The sequence below is a fragment of the Dama dama genome, chromosome 31 (assembly GCF_033118175.1).
Source record: "Dama dama isolate Ldn47 chromosome 31, ASM3311817v1, whole genome shotgun sequence".
NCBI classification, from domain to species: domain Eukaryota; kingdom Metazoa; phylum Chordata; class Mammalia; order Artiodactyla; family Cervidae; genus Dama; species Dama dama.
Window position 1 is genome coordinate 31533026 of NC_083711.1, and position 20847 is coordinate 31553872.

The following is a 20847-nucleotide window of genomic DNA, read 5'->3' on the forward strand; positions in this document are numbered from 1 at the left end:
AAGCCCATTTTACTTACTGGCTACCTCCAGCGACGCATTGTGACTCACAGCCTCTCCGAGGTAATTCCTTGCTACACAGACGTAGACCCCTTCATCAGGCCTACTTTTTCGTCCATGCACTATACGTAAGAAAAATAAAGATCCACTTGGCAGCAACATTCGGTGTGAGCGAGGGTCATCTTTGTCTGTTTCCACTCTCTCCCCACCTTTGTACCATTCAATGGTGGGTGTGGGGCGACCTTCAGCTTTGCAGTTCAAAGTTGCAGGTTCTCCTTTTGAGACAATTAGATCTGAAGGGTGTTCAACAATGCGAGGTGGAAAATCTTCCTGACGAAGACGGGAGCCTGCAGAAGAATTGACAAAATAGCTTCATATCATCACTTGAAAACAATTAAAAGTCTTATTTCAAAAGCCCAGGCGTTAGCACTACTATCTAATAAACACTGCATAGTACTGACCTACTCTTCCTAACCTCCTCCCTAACTAATCCCTCTGGTGTCTACTTTAACCATACTTTCTAATTCCTGAATCCTTTTGACCCTCCACTTGGAAAGTGCTCTTGCTAAAACTCTGTCTGTACAAATTCCGTCTACTCTCCAAATCCCCTATCCACAAATCTTTTCAGAAACCATCACCCTGTCTGCATGTACCATGTACGTGCCTGTTTTTGCAGAGGAATGTGTCAGAGAATTGTTGACTGTTACAAATAATGGCAAAGCTTCCTGGAATCTCCTCCTCAATAAAACATCAATCAACACTTTAGTAAAACATATACTATATATTAATGAACATTTATGTTGAAATATGAAGGATGGAACTTTATACAGACTTTTATATCTTTCTAAATAATAAATATATGTACATAAATACATTAATGTATTTATGTATACATAAGGATTGCTCAGCCATGTCCGACTCTCTGCAACCCCATGGACTGAAGCCTGCCAGGCTCCTCTCTCCATGGAATTTTTCAGGCAAGAATACTGGAGTGGGTTGCCATTTCCTACTTCAGGGGATCTTCCCAACCCAGAGATGGAACTTGGGTCTCCTGTAATGCAGACAGATTCTTTGCCATTAGCATTACCTGGGAAACCCCATACACACACACACACACACACACACACACACACACACACACATATATATACAACACCCACATATGTTATATATATGTATTTATATATACGCATATATATACTTTCTCAGAGTTTTTATTCAATAAATTAAGTCCATTAGTCTCCAATCATTATTTTATTACTTTAGTAGATTTCAAAGATGAAATGTTACACAATTGAGTTTAAATAATTAAATATTAATTTGAAAAGGATATTAGGTGAGGAGCTACATTCTAGACCATATGTATTGCTTAATAAGCGAAGTCCTATGAGTGTCATTTAAATATTTTCTGTTTGTGCCTTATTTTTTCCAACGAGACTGTAATCACTAAAATGGGGATCAAATTTCATATCTGTAATGTTCCTACCTTATTGTTGCCATGGATAGATTTAATATGTAAAAATCTTAAAGATTTCTCAACTTCAACAACCAAACTTTAAACCTTATTCTCATCTAGTGTTCCAATCTCAGTGAGCAAAGAAAGGTAAATAGCAGTCTTGCTTGACACGTCTTTCTGTCCCTTAATCCTCCCTCAAATTTCTCAAATCAATCTACTCATCGCAATCTGTACAGCCAGTTACCATCCCAGATCAAACTGCTGTAGATTCCCACCAGGATTTAGGAAAGCTCTTAAATAGCTTCACTTCAATGCAGCCAAATGAAGGCTTTGAAGTGCAAATACAATCTGGGTCCTCCCCTATTTCGGTGACTCTTGGCTCATTGCTCTTGAAGTCTTTAACAAGACCTACTGGAGTCTGTGTTCATTTCCCTATCTAGCTCTCAGGACCCTTCCTATTCTGTTGCTTTCTCTGCTTTCTTCACTTGAGTTTTCTGTTTGTTCCATATATATATATATACACACACACATATATATATATATATACATATATATATATACACATACATACATATATATATATATACACACATATATATACATACATACATACATATATATATACATATACATATATACATATATTAAGCTTCCTCCTTCCAAGGCCTATGCCTGCCTTAGGGTCTGGTCTCAAAAAGATCTTATTCTAATGTATACCCATTCCTCTTTCAAATCTCTACCTTCTCTGCTCTTTACCACAAAATTTAAATGCTACATTTTAGCAAGGATATGAAACTACCTATGGTAAAATAATGAGAATTATATTTTAAATTTTTTCACTAGATGGCTTGAACACTGTCTGTCTTTCCCATTACTCTGAAGTTCTGTGGGTCTAATTTTGCTCATGGTTTCTTCTCTTACACTTGGCAGATTGCTGAACACATTATACATATTCAATAAATATGTGTTGAGTAAACAAAAAGTGCTAACAGCAAAACCTTATTTGAGTGCAATGATCTGAATCTTATTTATCATGCTCTGTATGAAAATACTTTAAATAGTTCATTTTAATTTTTTGTTATTTTATTTATTTTTAATATTCTTTAATTTTATATTTTATTTATTGGGCTATGCCAGGTCTTAGTTTGGGCATGTGGTCTTCAATCTTCACTGGGGCATGTGGAATCTTTAGCTGCATCTTGTGATCTCTTAGTTGCAACATGCAGGATCTTGTTTCTTGTTCGCTGACCAGGGATTGAATCTGGTCCCCCCGGATTGGGAGTGCAGAGTTTTAGGCACTGGTTCACCAGGGAAGTCCCAAAAGATTTTATTTTTAAATTGTAACCATATATACACATTGTTTAACCTCTACTAGACTATAAACTCTGCATGGAGTTTATTTATAGCTCTAATTTGTAATTACTACAGTTACTATTTCCTAATGAAATGATAAATGATGAAACTTAAAAGATCTATTATTTGCTTATGTCCACCATGAAACAAAAAATATATAATCTGAAATACTGAGTAATAGTTTTATAATCTGAAATATTGAGAAATAGCTTTAGTTTAGTGCATGGTATACAACATATCATAAATCTTTTAAATGAAACCAGGCTCTAGAAGTTGAGGAAATAAGCCAGCAACATGGGGAAAAATTACTTGGAAACTCACAAAAGCTATACTGATGGCAAATGAAATTTAAATTGAATTTAAGATTACTCAAATACAAGTACTGGAAAGCTCCAGAAAATACAGCATTATACTTTCACTTTCATCAGAGGCTCTTGCATTCCTTTTCACTTTCTGCCATAAGGCTGGTGTCATCTGAATATCTGAGGTTATTGATATTTCTCCCAGTAATCCTTATTCCCTCTTGTGCTTTATCCAGCCCGGCATTTCGCATGATGTACTCTGCGTATAAGTTAAATAAGCAGGGTGCCAATATACATCCTTTTCCAATCTTGAAGCAGTCCGTTTTTCCATGTCCAGTTCTACATGTTGCTTCTTGACCTGCATACAGATTTCTCAGGAGGCAGATCATGTGGCAATAACATTTAAATACTGTAAGCAAGGAACTGCATGCTCAAGTTTGGTATTAAAAAGCTCACTATTAGTACTATGAAACTAGAATGCAGCAGCTAGCTAGGAAGGGATTAGGATACTTTCGCACTCTTTCAATAATAAATTCTGAAAGCTTGTACTTGGATCTTGAGTGACAGGAAGGAAGATAGAAGGAAGAATCTAGAGATAGTTACAATATCAACAGGATGTACTCATTGACAATTTGGGAAAAGACAGAAATGAAAAATGCAGAAGATGCAGGAGAAGCAGTGGGGTAGAGAAAGTTCAAGATTCTGGTCTGAGCAATGGGTGAAGGGCAGCCCCAGTGAAGGTCCGGAATAAAAGAGTGAATATGGTCAGAGGAAGAAGGACAGAGATGATTTATTCAGCATGAGTCATGGAGAGTTCGGGATACTTCCAGAATACACAAATGAAGACAACTAGTTGCCAATGAAATATCCAGACCTCAAGGAAAAAAAGAAAAAAATCTCAGCTGGATCTGTAGATGAGAATCAAGCTGGAGAGTGAAACCCTGGGAAAGAATAAAACTGTCTAGGGAGAGTGTATAGAGGAAGTAACGGCCAATTACAGAAACTGCAGATCACCCAGGCTCCATGAAAATACAGTGGAGCTGAGGACTCTCCCCGTCTCTAACCTATGGCCCCACACACCTGGACCATGGCCAGCGTGCCTTTGGAAGTGGAGAACTCGGGCCCAGATTTTCACCATGATGTTTGTACGGCAGCATTCAGTAAAAGAGTTTCAGCAATAAAAATACTCTCTGTTCTATTAAAGGCTAAACTTTCAAAATGCTCCATGGAATACTCTTTCCTCAGCTTGTTTGCTCAAAAGAGAGAACTGCAGTTCTGAGAGTCTTTTAATCTTGCTAATGCACACTATGTGTGCTAGAAGAAGAATATAATATGTGGCATTTCTCAAACTTATTTGGCCATTGAACTGTTTTTATTTTTCTTTTTACAAGACATCCCACTGAACTTTGTTTCTGAGGAATACACTTCAAAAGAAAGCACACTCTGTTAGCATATAAGCATCCAAAGAGGATGAACAGCAAAAAAAAAAAAAAGTTATTTGACAGAAGAGCCAAAACCTTTGGAAATCATAACAAAAAACACAGAAATGCAACATTTCTCATAACATAGAACCTTGAAGAAAGGAACTTTCTAATTCCAGTGACATTTATAACATGTGATTAGTTAACCTCAATAGTAACAATTATAAATGGCAATCATTATCTCTATAAAAACCATAATAAATTATTCTTTATTATCATAACTAAGCAGGAAGAAAACAAACAGAAAGAAAACAAATATGAAATGTCCATCATCTCCTTTATCACAACAGCATCTTTATGAGGTGTGGTGTTGTTATCTGGTATCTATATGGGGGGACTGAGACTCTCTGCTGTCACTCAGCTGGAAGGTGGCAGTGTTGGGATCCAATTTTAAAATCAGATTCAAAATCCTTGCTCTTCCCCACTATTCCATAAACACTGCTAGGATTAATCAAGTAAAATCTAAAGTGAAACAGGCTTTGTCCACTCTTGCTTCCAATGCTACAAGTTGTTAATATTGATTTTTAATTTAAAATTTTTTTAATTTTTAAAAGATAGATAATAAAAACAGCAAGACGCAGTCAAACCTGATGACATCTAATGTTCTTTTCCCTTGCAATCAGAATATCTAACTGTAAATCATATGATTCCATAGTCGCTTAACTCAGTAAAGACTTTCATGATGAGTGCATGAGAATATAAATCATTCCTTGTACTGTGTAATCTTCTCCAATATGAGCTTGCAGTTCTGAGTAGTTATCCTATATTATCAGTTTTTAATATTTGAGAAATCTCAATTTCTACATACTGTTTGCACAATTAAAGGTAAATATCACTGATTCCTCTTATTTTCCACCAACATGCTTTGAGGGAAAAGCCCCCCAACTTCTGTGAATCACTGTGCCTCCCTTTCTCAAAGGAGGACCTTGAGAGAGTTACATCAAGAATAAATAGGGAAGAGCACAGATAAATCTCAGAAGAGAGTTAATGAAAGACCCCTAGTTACTGCAATCTTTTTCCTTAAACATCGTGTCCATCTCCACACTGTCAAAGCAGCTCTCTTTATATAATATTCTTGACACACGATTCATAAAAATCCCTCTTTATTCAATCATAAATTTAGAGTTCCTATAAACCATCCAACAACCACCATTCTAGTTATGCTAATTTGAGCAATTTTTATATAATAAAAGGTTTATATTACACTAGGCAAAACCAAATTCAAATTTTGCATAAGAAACTAAAAAAGTTACAAAGAAGAGAGGGTAAAATAAGAAAGGAGCTGATGGAGCGAGGCTTTACCAAGGAACTAGGATGATAATGTCAGCTGCCCTTGGCAAGAGTCCTGGTAGAACCTTGGGAATATAACACAATTGACTCCAGGCAAGGGCAGCATCAGGGAAAAAGGCAGGGCAGGATTCCTTCAACAACTGCCCGGTTGGAAGATAAAATATAAACATGAGTGACTGAAATATCTAAATATTTACACAACCACAGCTGGAAAAAGATACACACGTAAGTGCTAAGTATTTCAAGGAAATATATCAAAATCACATGAGATTTATTATGAGGGAATTAAACTCCTAGTTGGATATAAAGTGTTCCCCCCTTTTAAGACACACATTTGCAGAAACAAAAGTAAGCAACCATTTAACAGACTGACTTTCTAATATTCTATTGAGGTATGCAAAACATACAAATATACAATTCTACTTTTTCAAATGTATGATTTTATTCTCTCCTAGTATAAGCAGTAAAACATGTTTCAGGGTTTTGTCTGTCTATGTTTTCAAGTCTGTTTCTTAGTAGAATGAGAGAAGCAGTATTTATTTTATTAACAAATTCTTGTTTTGATCCAAATTTCTTTTTCCTACTTCTTGGTAGGTAAAAATAAGAAAACCTAAAATGATTAAAATATCCATTCGTATCATATATCATATTAAAACATCTTGCAGCACAAGAATGCTTGTGCTATTGCTAAAAGCACAAGAGAAACAAGTTCAATGAGTACATGACAGACGCACAATGAATATTAATAGACAATTCAGTGACATTTGCCCAAGGGTGGGGGTAGAATATATACTGCCTTGACAACATACCCATATTTGTAAAGGAGTACCTACATTCTTAAAGGGCTTTGCCTCTTAACCTTTTTCATTTAAGCTCCATTTACATCTTAAGAAGCAAAAGGCCTCCAATTATTAAGATAAATTCTATCATGGGCACCAATCCTATAATTGGCCTGTCAGAATTTCATCCTACAAGGAGATATTTGTTAAAAATAAGAAGACAGCACCTATTAATTACTCACTGTGTAGAGAGCAGACATAAACATTCTCTCTATTGAGTTATCCAGGTTTCCCAAATACTGATGCTTACTCCAACTAGAAAAACAGAGCTCATTCTACAGAAAAATTAGGTAATTTCACCTGAAATTATACAGAGTAAAGGAATACAGGATGCATTAAAATAATTACATGATTAATGGATCACGCCATTTTCCTTAGGTACTTTGCTCTATCCTAATTCTCCTTGATTATAATTCTACATAGCAAATGGGGGAAGAGGGATCTTCTCTAGTCAAAACTTAGAATAATCTCACTAATTAACTGAGTGCCATTGCTACTGTCTGTTACCATCTAAAATGATCACCAAAATAGACCAAAATGAAAATCCAGGAGTGAATCCCTGGTGTTTTTGCAATATTTCTACAGAATTTAATATCATATGGCGGTGTCCCCAGAGAGGTGAGAAAGACTGACAGCAGCATAAGTTAAATTTTAGAAACAATATTGCTTGCCCATCCCCCTATTTTTAATAATATGATGGTACAGAAGCTACTATGGCATTAACTCCAAGAACTGCCTCAGCTGACTCAAATCAGCCAGGATTTCACTATGAGCTAGGGCAAAAGGGTTGGAGGGTTGAGCTGTTTGGTTGAGTTCATGCTTGCTATCTGCCCTTTCATAAAACTTCCAATTAACATGCAACTAAGAGAATGTTATTTTCAATAAAATGCCAAACAAAAATATTTGCATATTAAAGTCTAAATTCTCTCACCCTCTTACCCATCAGTCTACCTGCATATTGCACCTATATTGCATTAAGAATTGTGTGGTGCTGGAGAAGACTCTTGAGAGTCCCTTGGACAGCAAGGAGATCGAACCAGTCAATCCGAAAGGACATCAACCCTGAATATTCATTGGAAGGACTGACACTGAAGCTGAAGCTCCAATACTTTGCCCACCTGACGCCAAGAAACAACTCATTGGAAAACACCCTGATGCTGGGAAAGATTGAAGGCAGGAGGAGAAGGGGATGACCGAGGATGAAATGGTTGGATGGCATCACCGACTCGATGGACATGAGTTTGAGCAAGCTCTGGGAGATGGTGATGGTCAGTGAAGCCTGGTATGCTGCACACAACTGAGCGAATGAACTGAACTGATACAACTCTTGGCAAGATCTGGCATAATTCCAGAAAAAAAAAAGTTCAAAAGAGAATGAAAACAAAATAAAAGAAATAAAAGAAAACTAGACCTCTTAGCACAGCCAAAGAGGTTGCTTTACTAAGAATTATCAGATGTTGCCTTTAAGGTCATCTATGAGGAAGCAGCTCTGTTTCATGGGGGAAATAGTCCATATAGATATACTGATTAAATATATTATTTTTAAGACTTTAAAAGACACAGCAAGGCTTTTAAAATAATATGGAGCAGGGTTGAGAAGGCCAAAATGGTGGAACAGAAAGACCCTAAGATCATCTCCTCTCACAGGCACACCAAAATTACAACTATTTACAGGGCAAGTAAAAATCACTGCAGATGGTGACTGCAGCCATGAAATTAAAAGACACTTGCTCCTTGGAAGAAAAGTTATGACCAACCTAGACAGCATATTAAAAAGCAGAGACACTACCATGCCAACAAAGGTCCATCCAGTCAAAGCTATGGTTTTTCAGGTGGTCATGTATGGATGTGAGAGTTGGACCATAAAGAAAGGTGAGTGCTGATGAATTGATGCTTTTGAACTGTGGTGTTGGAGAAGACTCTCGAGAGTCCCTTGGACTGCAAGGAGATCCAACCAGTCCATCCTAAAGGAAATCAGTCCTGAATATTCACTGGAAGGACTGATGCTGAAGCTGAAACTCCAATACTTTGGCCACCTAATGTGAAGAACTGATTCATTTGAAAAGACCCAGATGCTGGGAAAGATTGAAGGCGGGAGGAGAAGGGGATGACAGAGGATGAGATGGTTGGATGGCAACACTGACTCAATGGACATGAGTTTGTGTAAACTCCAGGAGTTGGTGATGGACAGGGAGGCCTAGCACGCTGCAGTCCATGGGGCCGCAATGAGTTGGACATGACTGAGTGACTGAACTGAACTGACAGGGCAAGTATCTATGAGAATGCCCTGAAGACTAGCAGAGAAGATCTTCCATAACTAAAGCTATAAAGCAGGAACAAAAATCAGACAGAAAAGATGGGCAGAGACACAGTACAGTGAAGACCCACACCTCCAGGTATGTGACCCACAAACAGGAGGATAATCACAATTGCTGAAATTTTCCCCTAAACCCCACACTGGACTCTCTAACTCAGGGATCCTGCTCCAGGAACATGAGCTCCCAGAATATCTGGTTTTGGAGGCCAAAGGGCCTTATATTTGGTTACAGAAAACAGACTTTTCTGGTAAAGGGCATGCAAAAAAGTCACACACTCTGAGTCCCAGCCCAGAAGAAGGAAATTGAAAGGAATCTGGGTTAGACCCACTTGCTGATCTCAGAGAGCCTCCCAGAGAGGGAAGATGCAACCAGAACTCCCCTGAGGACACAGACACTGGAGGCAGCCATTTTGGGGAGCTTGTTATACAATGAAGACACTGGTGTAGGCAAGCATCTTTTTTGCACTCCTTACTCTTAGCGTTCTTAGAGCTAAGGGTAAACCTATTAGTGCTAAGGGCTTACCCTGTCACCAGAGGGTCACACCAGTCATTGCTGAAGGTAGGGCTTAGAAGGACACCACAGTCCCATACCGCCTACCACCACACCCGCAGAGGTCAGCCCTGCCACAACAAAAGGTCCCACGTAGCCCACACAGGGGGCTCCCCAAGAGCATACAATTCTGTGAACAGAGAGGAGCATGCTGCTGGGACCCACAGGATGTAAAGACACTTCTCCAAGACTGGGAAACATAACCAACCTATGCTAAATACATAAATATAAACACAGAGAATTAAGGAAAATAAGGAGACAGAGGAATATGTGTCAAATGAAAGAATAAGACAGAACCCCAGATGAAGACCTAAGCAAAGTGGAGATAAGTAATCTACCTGATAATGAGCTCAAGCTAATGATCAGAAAGATGTTCAATAAACTGAGTGAATAGTTGTATTGGCTTTCTTTTCCTGTTCATTACCAATATAAAAATCCTATGCATAGCCAGAAAAATAGATAAAGTTGGTAACTGTGTAGAATAACATTTCAAGTCAACTCTCTAGAGATATACTAAGATTATCAAAATTCACAAACAACCCTGTATTTATTAATGCTTATCCTAAAGGACCAAGATATTTAGGTCTGAAAATAAAATAGCTTATTTCAGCTTTTAGGACCATTTTGCACAGACAAAGGGTTTTGGATAATATTTTGAACTGTGAAACAGTATACGGGTGGTCCTGTGAATACTTTTATTGCTAAGGAAATTTAGTTCATCCTAATGAATTTTCAACATGTTAAAACAAATTACATGGCATTTCAATCACTGTTAATCTACACTTTATTTTTTGTATGTAATATGGAAACTGAATGGTTATAAATTGGAGCCAATTATAACTTCAGTACACAGAACATGAGCAGACTTCTTTACTGAAATGCCAACTCAAAAACACTCTTCTAACTGTATAAAATAAACCTGGCTTACTAATCTTTCTCTGACCTGAATTCAAATTTCTGAGGGGAACACCTTTTTTCTGAAAACAATCTTATTTTTGTGTTTAAAAAAAATATATTTAAACCATAAATTATAAGTGTAAAAACAAATACAGATAAATTGCAATTCCTTAACTATACAGAAGTTTTTTTAAATAATGATTATGTAAAGTAATATTTATCAATTCTTTCACTAAAGAGTTACACTAGATTTTCATAGAATCTGTACAGATATAACTTACTAAATCAATAGCCTTAAATCAATTAAAGTATTAAAATAAAACTTTTAACTTTACTTTCTAAATTAGTCAGTCATGCTTGAGCCATATTTAGAGAACTTTTGAATCTAGGTAGGTTTTTAATCTCTGCAAGGTAGAGTATGGGATTGCAATTCTAAAAATAATGGTCTAAAGAGTCTAAAGACAATTACTCTTCTAAAAAAATACTTAAAACAACCTTTTAAAAGATTACCGAGAAATCTCTATAGGAATGCAGTCAACTTCACTCATTTTAAAACCCAGTCAATACTCCTGACATGAACAAGAATTTCTAAAGAAACTTTTTTGCACATTAGCAAACTTTCATCTTTACCTCTCTGTAACTTCCACTTAGCTCTCTCTCATTATATCTCAAATTTAGTTCTTACAGATTCTTAAGGGCTCCCTAATAAAAAAATGTTGAGCGACAGATTCTAAACCCTTGATATATGAGATATAAGGATTTAAAAGCTATTCCATATGTTAACTTAGAAATCTACTCAGTAATCTTTATTTTCTAAAGGGATAAGTAAATAATTCATCAGTCTACAGCAAAACTACTTGTAGTTAATCTAACAGAAAAATCCACTATTACATTAATTACTACCATATGTAAATTGTGATGCAAAATTATAAAGTTCCAAAAAATTCTTCTAAGAACAATATTTTTCTTCTTTTGCACTCTGATTTGAGATTTGTATATCTCTCTTTTTTGCAGGTATGTTTGGAATTTTTTTTTCATATAGAACAGTGGTCTGGCGTCATTTTCTTTCCAAAGAATTTTTTAGTTTTTATTTGTGGTAATATGAGCTGTATATGAATTTATCATTTTGTATGTTAATACAACGTCAAAAAGGAAATATAATACTTTTAATCATTATTTTGATGGTGGTTTAATTAATTTTTCAAGAAGTCACAAAATCAGTGTTGATTAGAAAGCATGTATAATATTGAAATACTTGTGTTTAGTTACTAGTTAGAAAACAACTGAAATTTACACATCTCCAGTGCCTACAATAGCATCTAGCACTTAGCAGGCACTCAACAGAATTTGTTGAAAAAATAAACAGGTAAGGGGGAAAAAATGACCGGTGACCCCACATGTATTTATAAAGTTTAGAACATGAAATACATGCATATCCCTGCTTGGAGGCAGTTAAGTGTCCCCCGCTGAGTTCAAGAGACAGTAAGGGGAATCCTTAATCCTGCTTCTTGGAAGCAAACATCCACAGATAAGCTGCCCTGAAGTAATGGTCTCCCAGAAGAGGTGTGAACATACAAGACTTTTGGTCTATCCACAATAGGGAATGTTCTTCAAAATTAATTCTAAGGCCACTGAAAAGTGTACACAGTATCATGTGTACCACAAATACAAAGATTCCCACAAGTGTAAGCTGCACAATTCTAGCACAAGAGATTGAATGAAAGAGAGAAAGAGGGAGAAAGAAACGAAAAAAAAAACAAGATCAAAAAGGAATTTTAATGTCAATTTCTGAGTGAATCTGTAAAGTGGATAGGTCTTGTTTCCTTCCAAGTTTCTCTAGTTTTCAAGTATTCCATGATGCCCTTGCCTGGAGAATCCCAAGGACACTGGAGCCTGGTGGGCTACAGTCCATAGGGAAGCAAAGAGACACAATGGAAGTGATTTAGCATGCACCCGCATGAGTTCTGGTGTTATTTTCACAACAAAATCTTTTATTTTAGAACTGTGAAAGCCAATGACATTTTCCAAAAATATGGAGAAAATAAAATTCAACTTTTGCAAACTCTTTCAGTTCAGTTCAGTCGCTCAGTCGTGTCCGACTCCTTGCAACGCCATGAACCGCAGCACACCAGACCTCCCTGTCTATCACCAACTCCCAGAGTTTATCCAAATGCATATCCATTGCTAACTCTTTAGCATTCATTTATTCACCCAAAATATATGTACTAAGTACTCACACTATATCAGGTCTTTGCTAGATGCAGGTAATACAAGAGTGCAAACAAACAAGAGTAGTACATTTCTCTCTTTTTTAGTTATAAAAGATGCGAGGTATGACCTAAATCAAATCCCTTATACACGGTGGAAGTGAGAAATATATACAGTGGAAGTGAGAAATAGATTTAAGGGATTAGATCTGATAGACAGAGTGCCTGATGAACTATGGATAGAGGTCCATGACATTGTACAGGAGACAGGAATCAAGACCATCCCCAAGAAAAAGAAATGCAAAAAAGCAAAATGTCTGTCTGAGGAGACTTTACAAAGAGCTGTGAAAAGAAGAGAAGTGAAAAGCAAAGGAGAAAAGGAAGATAGACCCATTATAAATATATACCCTACGGGTCTGGTAGGGACCTAAAAGAAGCAGAAGATATAAGAGGTGGCAAGAATACACAGAAGAACTGTACAAAAAAGATTTCCACAAACCAGATAATCACGATGGTGTGATCACTCTCCTAGAGCCAGACATCCTGGAATGTGAAGTTAAGAGGGCCTTAGGAAGCATCACTACAAACAAACCTAGTGGAAGTGATGGAATTCCAGTTGAGCTATTTCAAATCGTGAAAGATGATGCTGTGAAAGTGCTGCACTCAATATGTCAGCAAATTGGGAAAACTCAACAGTGACCACAGGACTGGAAAAGGTCAGTTTTCATTCCAATCCCAAAGAAAGGCAATGCCAAAGAATGCTCAAACTACCGCACAATTGCACTCATCTCACATGCTTAAGTAATGCTCAAAATTCTCTAAGCCAGGCTTCAGCAGAATGTGAACCATGAACTTCCAGATATTCAAGCTGGTTTTAGAAAAGGCAGAGGAACCAGAGATCAAATTGCTAACATCCGATGGATCATCAAAAAAGCAAGAGAGTTCCAGAAAAACATCTATTTCTGCTTTATTGACTATGCCAAAGCCTTTGACTATGTGGATCACAATAAACTATGGAAAATACTGAAAGAGATGGGAATACCAGAACACCTGACCTGCCTCTTGAGAAACCTGTATGCAAGTCAGGAAGCAACAGTTAGAACTGGACATGGAACAACAGACTGGTTCCAAATAGGGAAATGAGTACATCAAGGCTATATATTGTCACCCTGCTTATTTAACTTATATGCAGAGTACATCATGAGAAACGCTGGGCTGGAAGAAGCACAAGCTGCTGGGAAAGATTGAGGCCAGGAGGAGAAGGGGACAACAGAGAATGAGATGGTTGGATGGCATCAACGACTCAATGGACATGGGTTCGGGTAAACTCTGGGAGTTGGTGATGGACAGGGAGGCCTGGTGTGCTGCGGTTCATGGGGTCGCAAAGATTCGGACACGACTGAGTGATTGAACTGAACTGAAAGATGCAAAGCTCATGTGAATGATATACAAGTAACACTGTGTGCACTTCATGTAATGGTTGGCCAGCAAGTTCATTCCAGGTTTTCCATTAGAGCTTATGAAAACATGAATGAACTTTTGGCCAACCCAATATATGCATTTATATACCTTTTAGCCACCATTAAACTTTTTTTTTTTGAGGACACACATAAATACTCAGTGAACAAATGAAAAAGAGCTGTATTCCAAATAGTTAGAATTAGCCTAATGCATGCAAGATATAATGAGCAGAAGCAAATGTCTTCAACCAAAAATAAACCTTGCTGGAAAGGTTGAAAGTCTGTGAGATTTAAATGAGCAGAGGCCACAAATCTGAAGCAGAGAGCTGCTTGGTCATGCCCTGTGTGATCACTAGGAGTTTAAAGACTAGATATGGATTTAAATTTATTGACAGGTATCAATCGCCTCTTCTCTTTAGGATGCTAATAGACCTAGTTATTTTACTTATCTTCAATATCATTACGAGGTAATTCCTAGTTTATGCCATTCAGAGAAAGTGATTTTTTTTTTCTTTCACATTTGACTATTTATGAGCAATTCTGAGATCTTCTGTTAATAATGAATTAAGAGTAAATTACATTATCAAAATATATTTACATTTTCCCTACTCGCCTGTTAATAACTAGTAGAATATCTCAATATCATATTAGCTATTTTTCTAGCTTTCTGCTAGTACTCAAATAAGAACTGAGATAGAGAGGGATGAAGTATAAGGTTGTTTCTGTTTGATTTTTTGTTTTATTCATTTTAGAACTGTATTTATTTAGAACAGTATTATATAATATGGTCTTCTGAAAAGTAAAAGTAATTCTCTTTTGAAATAAGCATTTTCTTTACTACCTTTATGCATAAAATTGCATTTAATTGATCAGAAGCAAATAAAGGCTCACCAAAATAAAGCCTTCCAAACTATTAGGCACAGGCATTCCAAACAGCAGTAGCTAACAACTCACTCAGTAGGTAAATTTAAAAAAAAATTTTTTTTAATAGTTAATATAAAACGAAAGCATTGAGCCTCAATATGCGGTCGCATGTTTGTCTCATCTTCATACCTTTATTTGCTTAAGAGTTTTCTCTAAATATTCTTTCTTCATTTTCTTTACCTGCTTTAAACCTGGGATGAGGTTAAAGGTGTAGGTAAGCGATCCTTTGTAGCACACTGGTAAAGAGTCTGCCTGCCAACGTGGAGACACATGAGACATGGGTTCCATTAACGGGTCACAAAGAACCTTGGAGTAGGAAATGGCAAGACACTCCAGTATTCTTGCCTGGAAAACCCCATGGACCTAAGAGTCTGGCATGCTACAGTCCACAGGGTGGCAAAGAGTCGGACATGACTGAGCACGCATGTACAAATGGTCCCTGATCTATTTAGTCATGCCCTTTGGGTGTGAGGATGCCTAACTGGTACTTTACACAGCATGATTTTAATGAAATCTGAAGTTTGAGATTCACTGAACTAGAAGTTAAGCCTATGAGGATATAAATCTCTCATATGATTAAGCATTCTGAAATTATACCATTTTAAAAATATGCAGAGTTCCAATGAATAGCAAAGAGAGATAAAAAAGCTTTCCTCAGCAATCAATGCAAAGAAACGGAGGAAAACAATAGAATGGGAAAGGCAGAGAGCTCTTGAAGAAAATTAGAGATACCAAGGGAATATTTCATGCAAAGATGGGCATAATAAAGGACAGAAAGGGTACAGATCTAACAGAAGTAGAAGATATTAAGAAGTGGAAAGAATTCACAGAACTGTACAAAAAAAATCTTCATGAACCAGATAATCACGAGGCTGTGATCACTCACCTGGAGCCAGACATCCTGGAATGCAAAGTCAAGAGGGCCTTAGGAAGCATCATTAGGAACAAAACTAGTGGAGGTGATGGAATTCCAGTCGAGCTATTTTCAATCCTAAAAGATGATGTCGTGAAAGTGCTGCACTCAATATGTCACCAAATTGGGAAAACTCAGCAGTGGCCACAGGACTGGAAAAGGTCAGTTTTCATTCCAATCCCAAAGAAAGGCAATGCCAAAGAATGCTCAAACTACTGCACAATTGCACTCATCTCACACACTAGTAAAGTAATGCTCAAAATTCTCCAAGTTAGGCTTCAACGACACGTGAACCATGAACTTGCAGTTGTTCTAGCTGGATTTAGAAAAGGAAGAGGAACCAGAGATCAAATTGCCAACATCCGATGGATCATTGAAAAAGCAAGAGAGTTCCAGAAAAACATCTACTTCTGTTTTATTGACTACGCCAAAGCCTTTGACTGTGTGGTTCACAATAAACTATGGAAAATTCTGAAAGAGATGGGAATACCAGACTACCTGACCTACCTCTTGAGAAATCTCTATGCAGGTCAGGAATCAACAATTAGAACTAGACATGGGACAACAGACTGGTTCCAAATAGGGAAAGGAGTACATCAAGGCTGTATATTGTCACCCTGCTTATTTAACTTATATGCAGAGTACATCATGAGAAATGCTGGGCTGGGTGAAGCACAAGCTGGAATGAAGATTGCCAGGAGAAATATCAATAACCTCAGATATGCAGATGACACCACCCTTATGGCAGAAAGCAAAGAAGAACTAAAGAGCCTCTTGATGAAAGTGAAGGAGGAGAGTGAAAAAGTTTGCTTAAAACTCAACATTCAGAAAACTAAAATCATGGCTTCTGGTCCCATCACTTCATGGCAAACAGATGGGGAAACAGTGGCTGACTTTCTTTTTCTGGGCTCCAAAATCACTGCAGATGGTGACTGCAGCCATGAAATTAAACGACACTTGCTCCTTGGAAGGAAAGTTGTGACCAACCTAGACAGCATATTAAAAAGCAGAGACATTGGTTTGCCAGCAAAGGTCCGTCTGGTCAGGGCTATGGTTTTTCCAGTAGTCATGTGTGGATGTGAGAGTTGGATCATAAAGAAAGCTGAGCACCGAAGAATTGATGCTTTTGAATTTTGGTGCTGGAGAAGACTCTTGAGAGTCCCTAGGACTGCAAGAAGATCCAACCAGTCCATCCTAAAGGAAATCAGTCCTGAATATTCACTGGAAAGACTGATGCTGAAGCAGCAACTGAAATAATTTGGCCACCTGTTGCGAAGAACTAACTCACTTTAAAAGACCCTGATGTTGGGAAAGATTGAAGGCGGGAGGAGAAGGGGACGACAAAGGATGAGATGGTTGGATAGCATCACCAACACAATTGACATGACTTTGAGTAAACTCCAGGAGTTGGTGATGGATAGGGAGGCTTGAAATGCTGCAGTCCATGGGGTGGCAGAGTCGGACATGACTGGGCAACTGAACTGAACTGAACTGAAAAATATTACAATGATTACTATTATTAATAACAATAGTAGCAAATAATTTCACAGTGCTTACTATGCTCCACTCAGTTTTCTAAGTGTTTTGAATTCATTTTAACTCATTTAATTATCACACACACAAAAAAAACTGCAATGTTATTATTAATCCCATTTTATAGATGAGAAAATTGAAGCTTGGCAATGGTAAGTAATCCGCCTGAGGTCATATTGGTAATATATGATACATATGAAGTCATGGTTTCAGGTAAAATGGCTTCAGAATCTATATTTATAACAGCTATTCTCCACTTATTAGCAGAGCCATAACACAATATTTAGTATACCCATGTATTAAAAAATCTAAAATACCAATGACTAACATATACTTGCAAGAATATATTCTTCAAATAGAATAGGAAATAACATTTTACTCAAATATTTGCCCATTATGAAATCACTGCGAGAGACAATGGCAAAATTTATTCCAGGGATAGGAATTATAACTTATCTTGAGTAGTTCTATCAATTTTACTGAAGTGAAAAATTACTAATAGTATGAACAAACCCCTGAAAATCAACAGCCCAAAAATTATACTTCCTTTCATATATTATTTTTATAAATAAAAATTTATAAACATTAATGCAAATCAAAACAAGTAATAAAAATTGTATTATATGACCTAAATGGAAAGGAAATAGAAAACAGAGGGGATATATGTATATGTGCAGGTGATTCACTTCACAGGAGAAACTGACACAACATTACAAAGAAAATATATTACAATAAAAATTTAAAAAAAACAGAAAGACATTCCTCTAGATGATTAATAATTTGTAGGTGGCACTAATAAATAATGTCCAGGTCCAAAAAAAAAATGTAATATAGAAAATGTGGAAAGTACAGAGTAAACTAAATAATATAATATTTATCTATAATTCCATATGCTTACAGAAAAAAAAAACAAGGCTATTATTTTAAGTATCCTCCCTTCCAATATTATTCTATCCATTTTTACATGACATGTTCTAAAATTAATTTTTTGCTTACAGTAAACATTTCTCCCATTCACTAGGAACTCATGAAAAATATATTTTTAAATGTTAATATCTTACTGACGTGCTACAATTAACATAACTGAACTTCCTTGAAGGAAGTTTATTTCAAATGTTTAGAATTATCTAAATCTAAAGTTTAGAATCATAGTGTATATACTTTCATTCATATATTAAATTGCTTTCTTAATATCTCATCTTAGTTATGGAATTTGGGGATCAATGTGTTTTTAAAAGTTTAAGGGTTGATGCCTGTCTTCAAAAATGATCTTTTGAAGGTATCTTTTAAAAATTCCAAAAAATTTGACACTTTTCTTAAAAAATGCTAAATTCTAACTTTTTCTTCTGTAATCTATTGTTCTCTGCTACTTTGATTGTAATATTGTCTTTCTAAAATGCTTCTTTAAAATCTCTTTAATCCTTTAATATGCAGAGTTGAAAATTGAATATGAATATGCTATTAAATATCTGATTTTTCTTTAATGCTGCATTCCTAGTTATATCACCTTTAAAAATCTGTTTATTTGTGCCTTCAATTTGGTTCACACGGATCAGAACCTTCCTCCAAAATACTCATACTTGGTCAAACCACTATTTTCATGTTGGATTATACCATTTAAGGGATAAACTTACATTCAGACATTTATTAATTCTTAAAACAACCTGAAATTCTAGTCTCAGGAAATCTTCAAGTTCTAATTCTTATAAACCTATTAGCCAAACAACTCAATGTTTTATTTATTTTTTTTCAAACAACTCAATGTTTTAAACATATATTTGGATCTGTCTCCTAGAATAATGGAAATAAAAACAATAATAAACAAATGGGACCTAGTTGAACTTAAATGGTTTTACAGGACAATGAGAACCATAAGCAAAATGAAAAGAAAACCTACAGACTGGGAGAAAATATTTGCAAATGATGCTATTGGCAAGGCATTAATTTCCAAAATACACAAGTTCATATTAAACAAACAAACAAACAAAAAAATCCATCAAAAAATGGGTAGAAGATCTAAACAGACATTCCTCCAAAGAAGACAGTCAGATGGCCAATAGGCACACAGACAGATGCTCAATAATATTACTAATTATTTGTGCTTCCCAGGTGGCGCTAGTTGTAAAGAATCTCCCTGCCAATGCTGAAGACCTAAGAGACAAGGGTTCAGTCCCTGAGTTGAGAAGATCCCCTAAAGGAGGTCATGGCAACCCACTCCACTATTCTTGCCAGGAGAGTCCCAAGGACAGAGGAGCCTGGTGGGCTATGGTCCAGAGTTAAGCAAAGAGTCAGACATGACTGAAGTAACTTAGCACACATTACTAATTATCAGAGAAATGCAAATCAAAACTACACTAAGATATTACCTCACACCACTTAGAATAGCCATTTATATAAATTATAAATGCTCAGGAGGGTGTGGAGAAAAAAGAACCCTGCTACACTGTTGGTGGGAATGTAAATCGGTGCAGTCACTATGCAGAACAAAATGGAGTTTTCTTAAAAAACTAAAAAGAGTTGTCAAATGATCTTGCAACCCCACTTCCTGGGCATTTATCTGGAGGAAACTATAGTTCAAAAAGATACATGCACGCCAATATTCATAGCAGTAATATTTGAAAGAAAGTGAAAGTGAAGTCACTCAGTCATGTCCAACTCTTTGCAACCCCATGGACTGTATAGCCTACCAGGCTTCTTCGTCCATGGGATTTTCCAGGCAAGAGTACTGGAGTGGGTTGCCACTTCCTTCTCCAGGGAAATCTTCCCGACCCAAGGATCAAACCCATGTCTCCCACATTGTAGGCAGACGCTTTACCGTCTGAGCCACCAACAGTAATATTTACAATAGCCAAAACATGGAAACAACCTTCAACAGATGAATGGATAACAAAGATGTGGTAAACATACACATACACACCGTACAAAGGAATATTACTCATCCATAAAGAGAATGAAAAAACGCTATCTGCAGCAACATGAACAGACACAGAGATTACCATATTTAGTGAAGTAAGTCAAAGACAAATATCATGATATTACTTACATGTGGAATCTAAAAAAGCAATACAAATAAACTTATTTACAAAACAAATAGATCCACAGACACAGAAAACAAACATAATTACCAAAAGACAAAGGGGCAGGGGAGAGAAAAATTAGGAGTTTAGAATTAATATATACATACTACCATATATAAAATAGGTAAACAACAATGATCTATTGTACACCACAGGGAACTTTAATCAATATATTTTAATAACCTATAATGGAAAAGTTTCCCCGATGGTTCAGCAGGTAAATAATCTGCCTGCAATGCAGAAGACGCAGG

At 36.5% G+C, this 20847-nt stretch overlaps 1 protein-coding gene across 1 annotated transcript in view; it reads right to left on the minus strand.

Annotated features, from left to right (window-relative positions):
• The window catches only part of ROBO1 (roundabout guidance receptor 1), a 442006-nt gene that overhangs the window by 355895 nt on the left and 65264 nt on the right, over positions 1 to 20847 (minus strand). The window contains exon 2 of the mRNA XM_061134342.1: positions 18 to 344. Coding sequence (XP_060990325.1) covers positions 18 to 344 — 327 coding nt within the window. The remainder of the gene's footprint in view (positions 1 to 17; positions 345 to 20847) is intronic.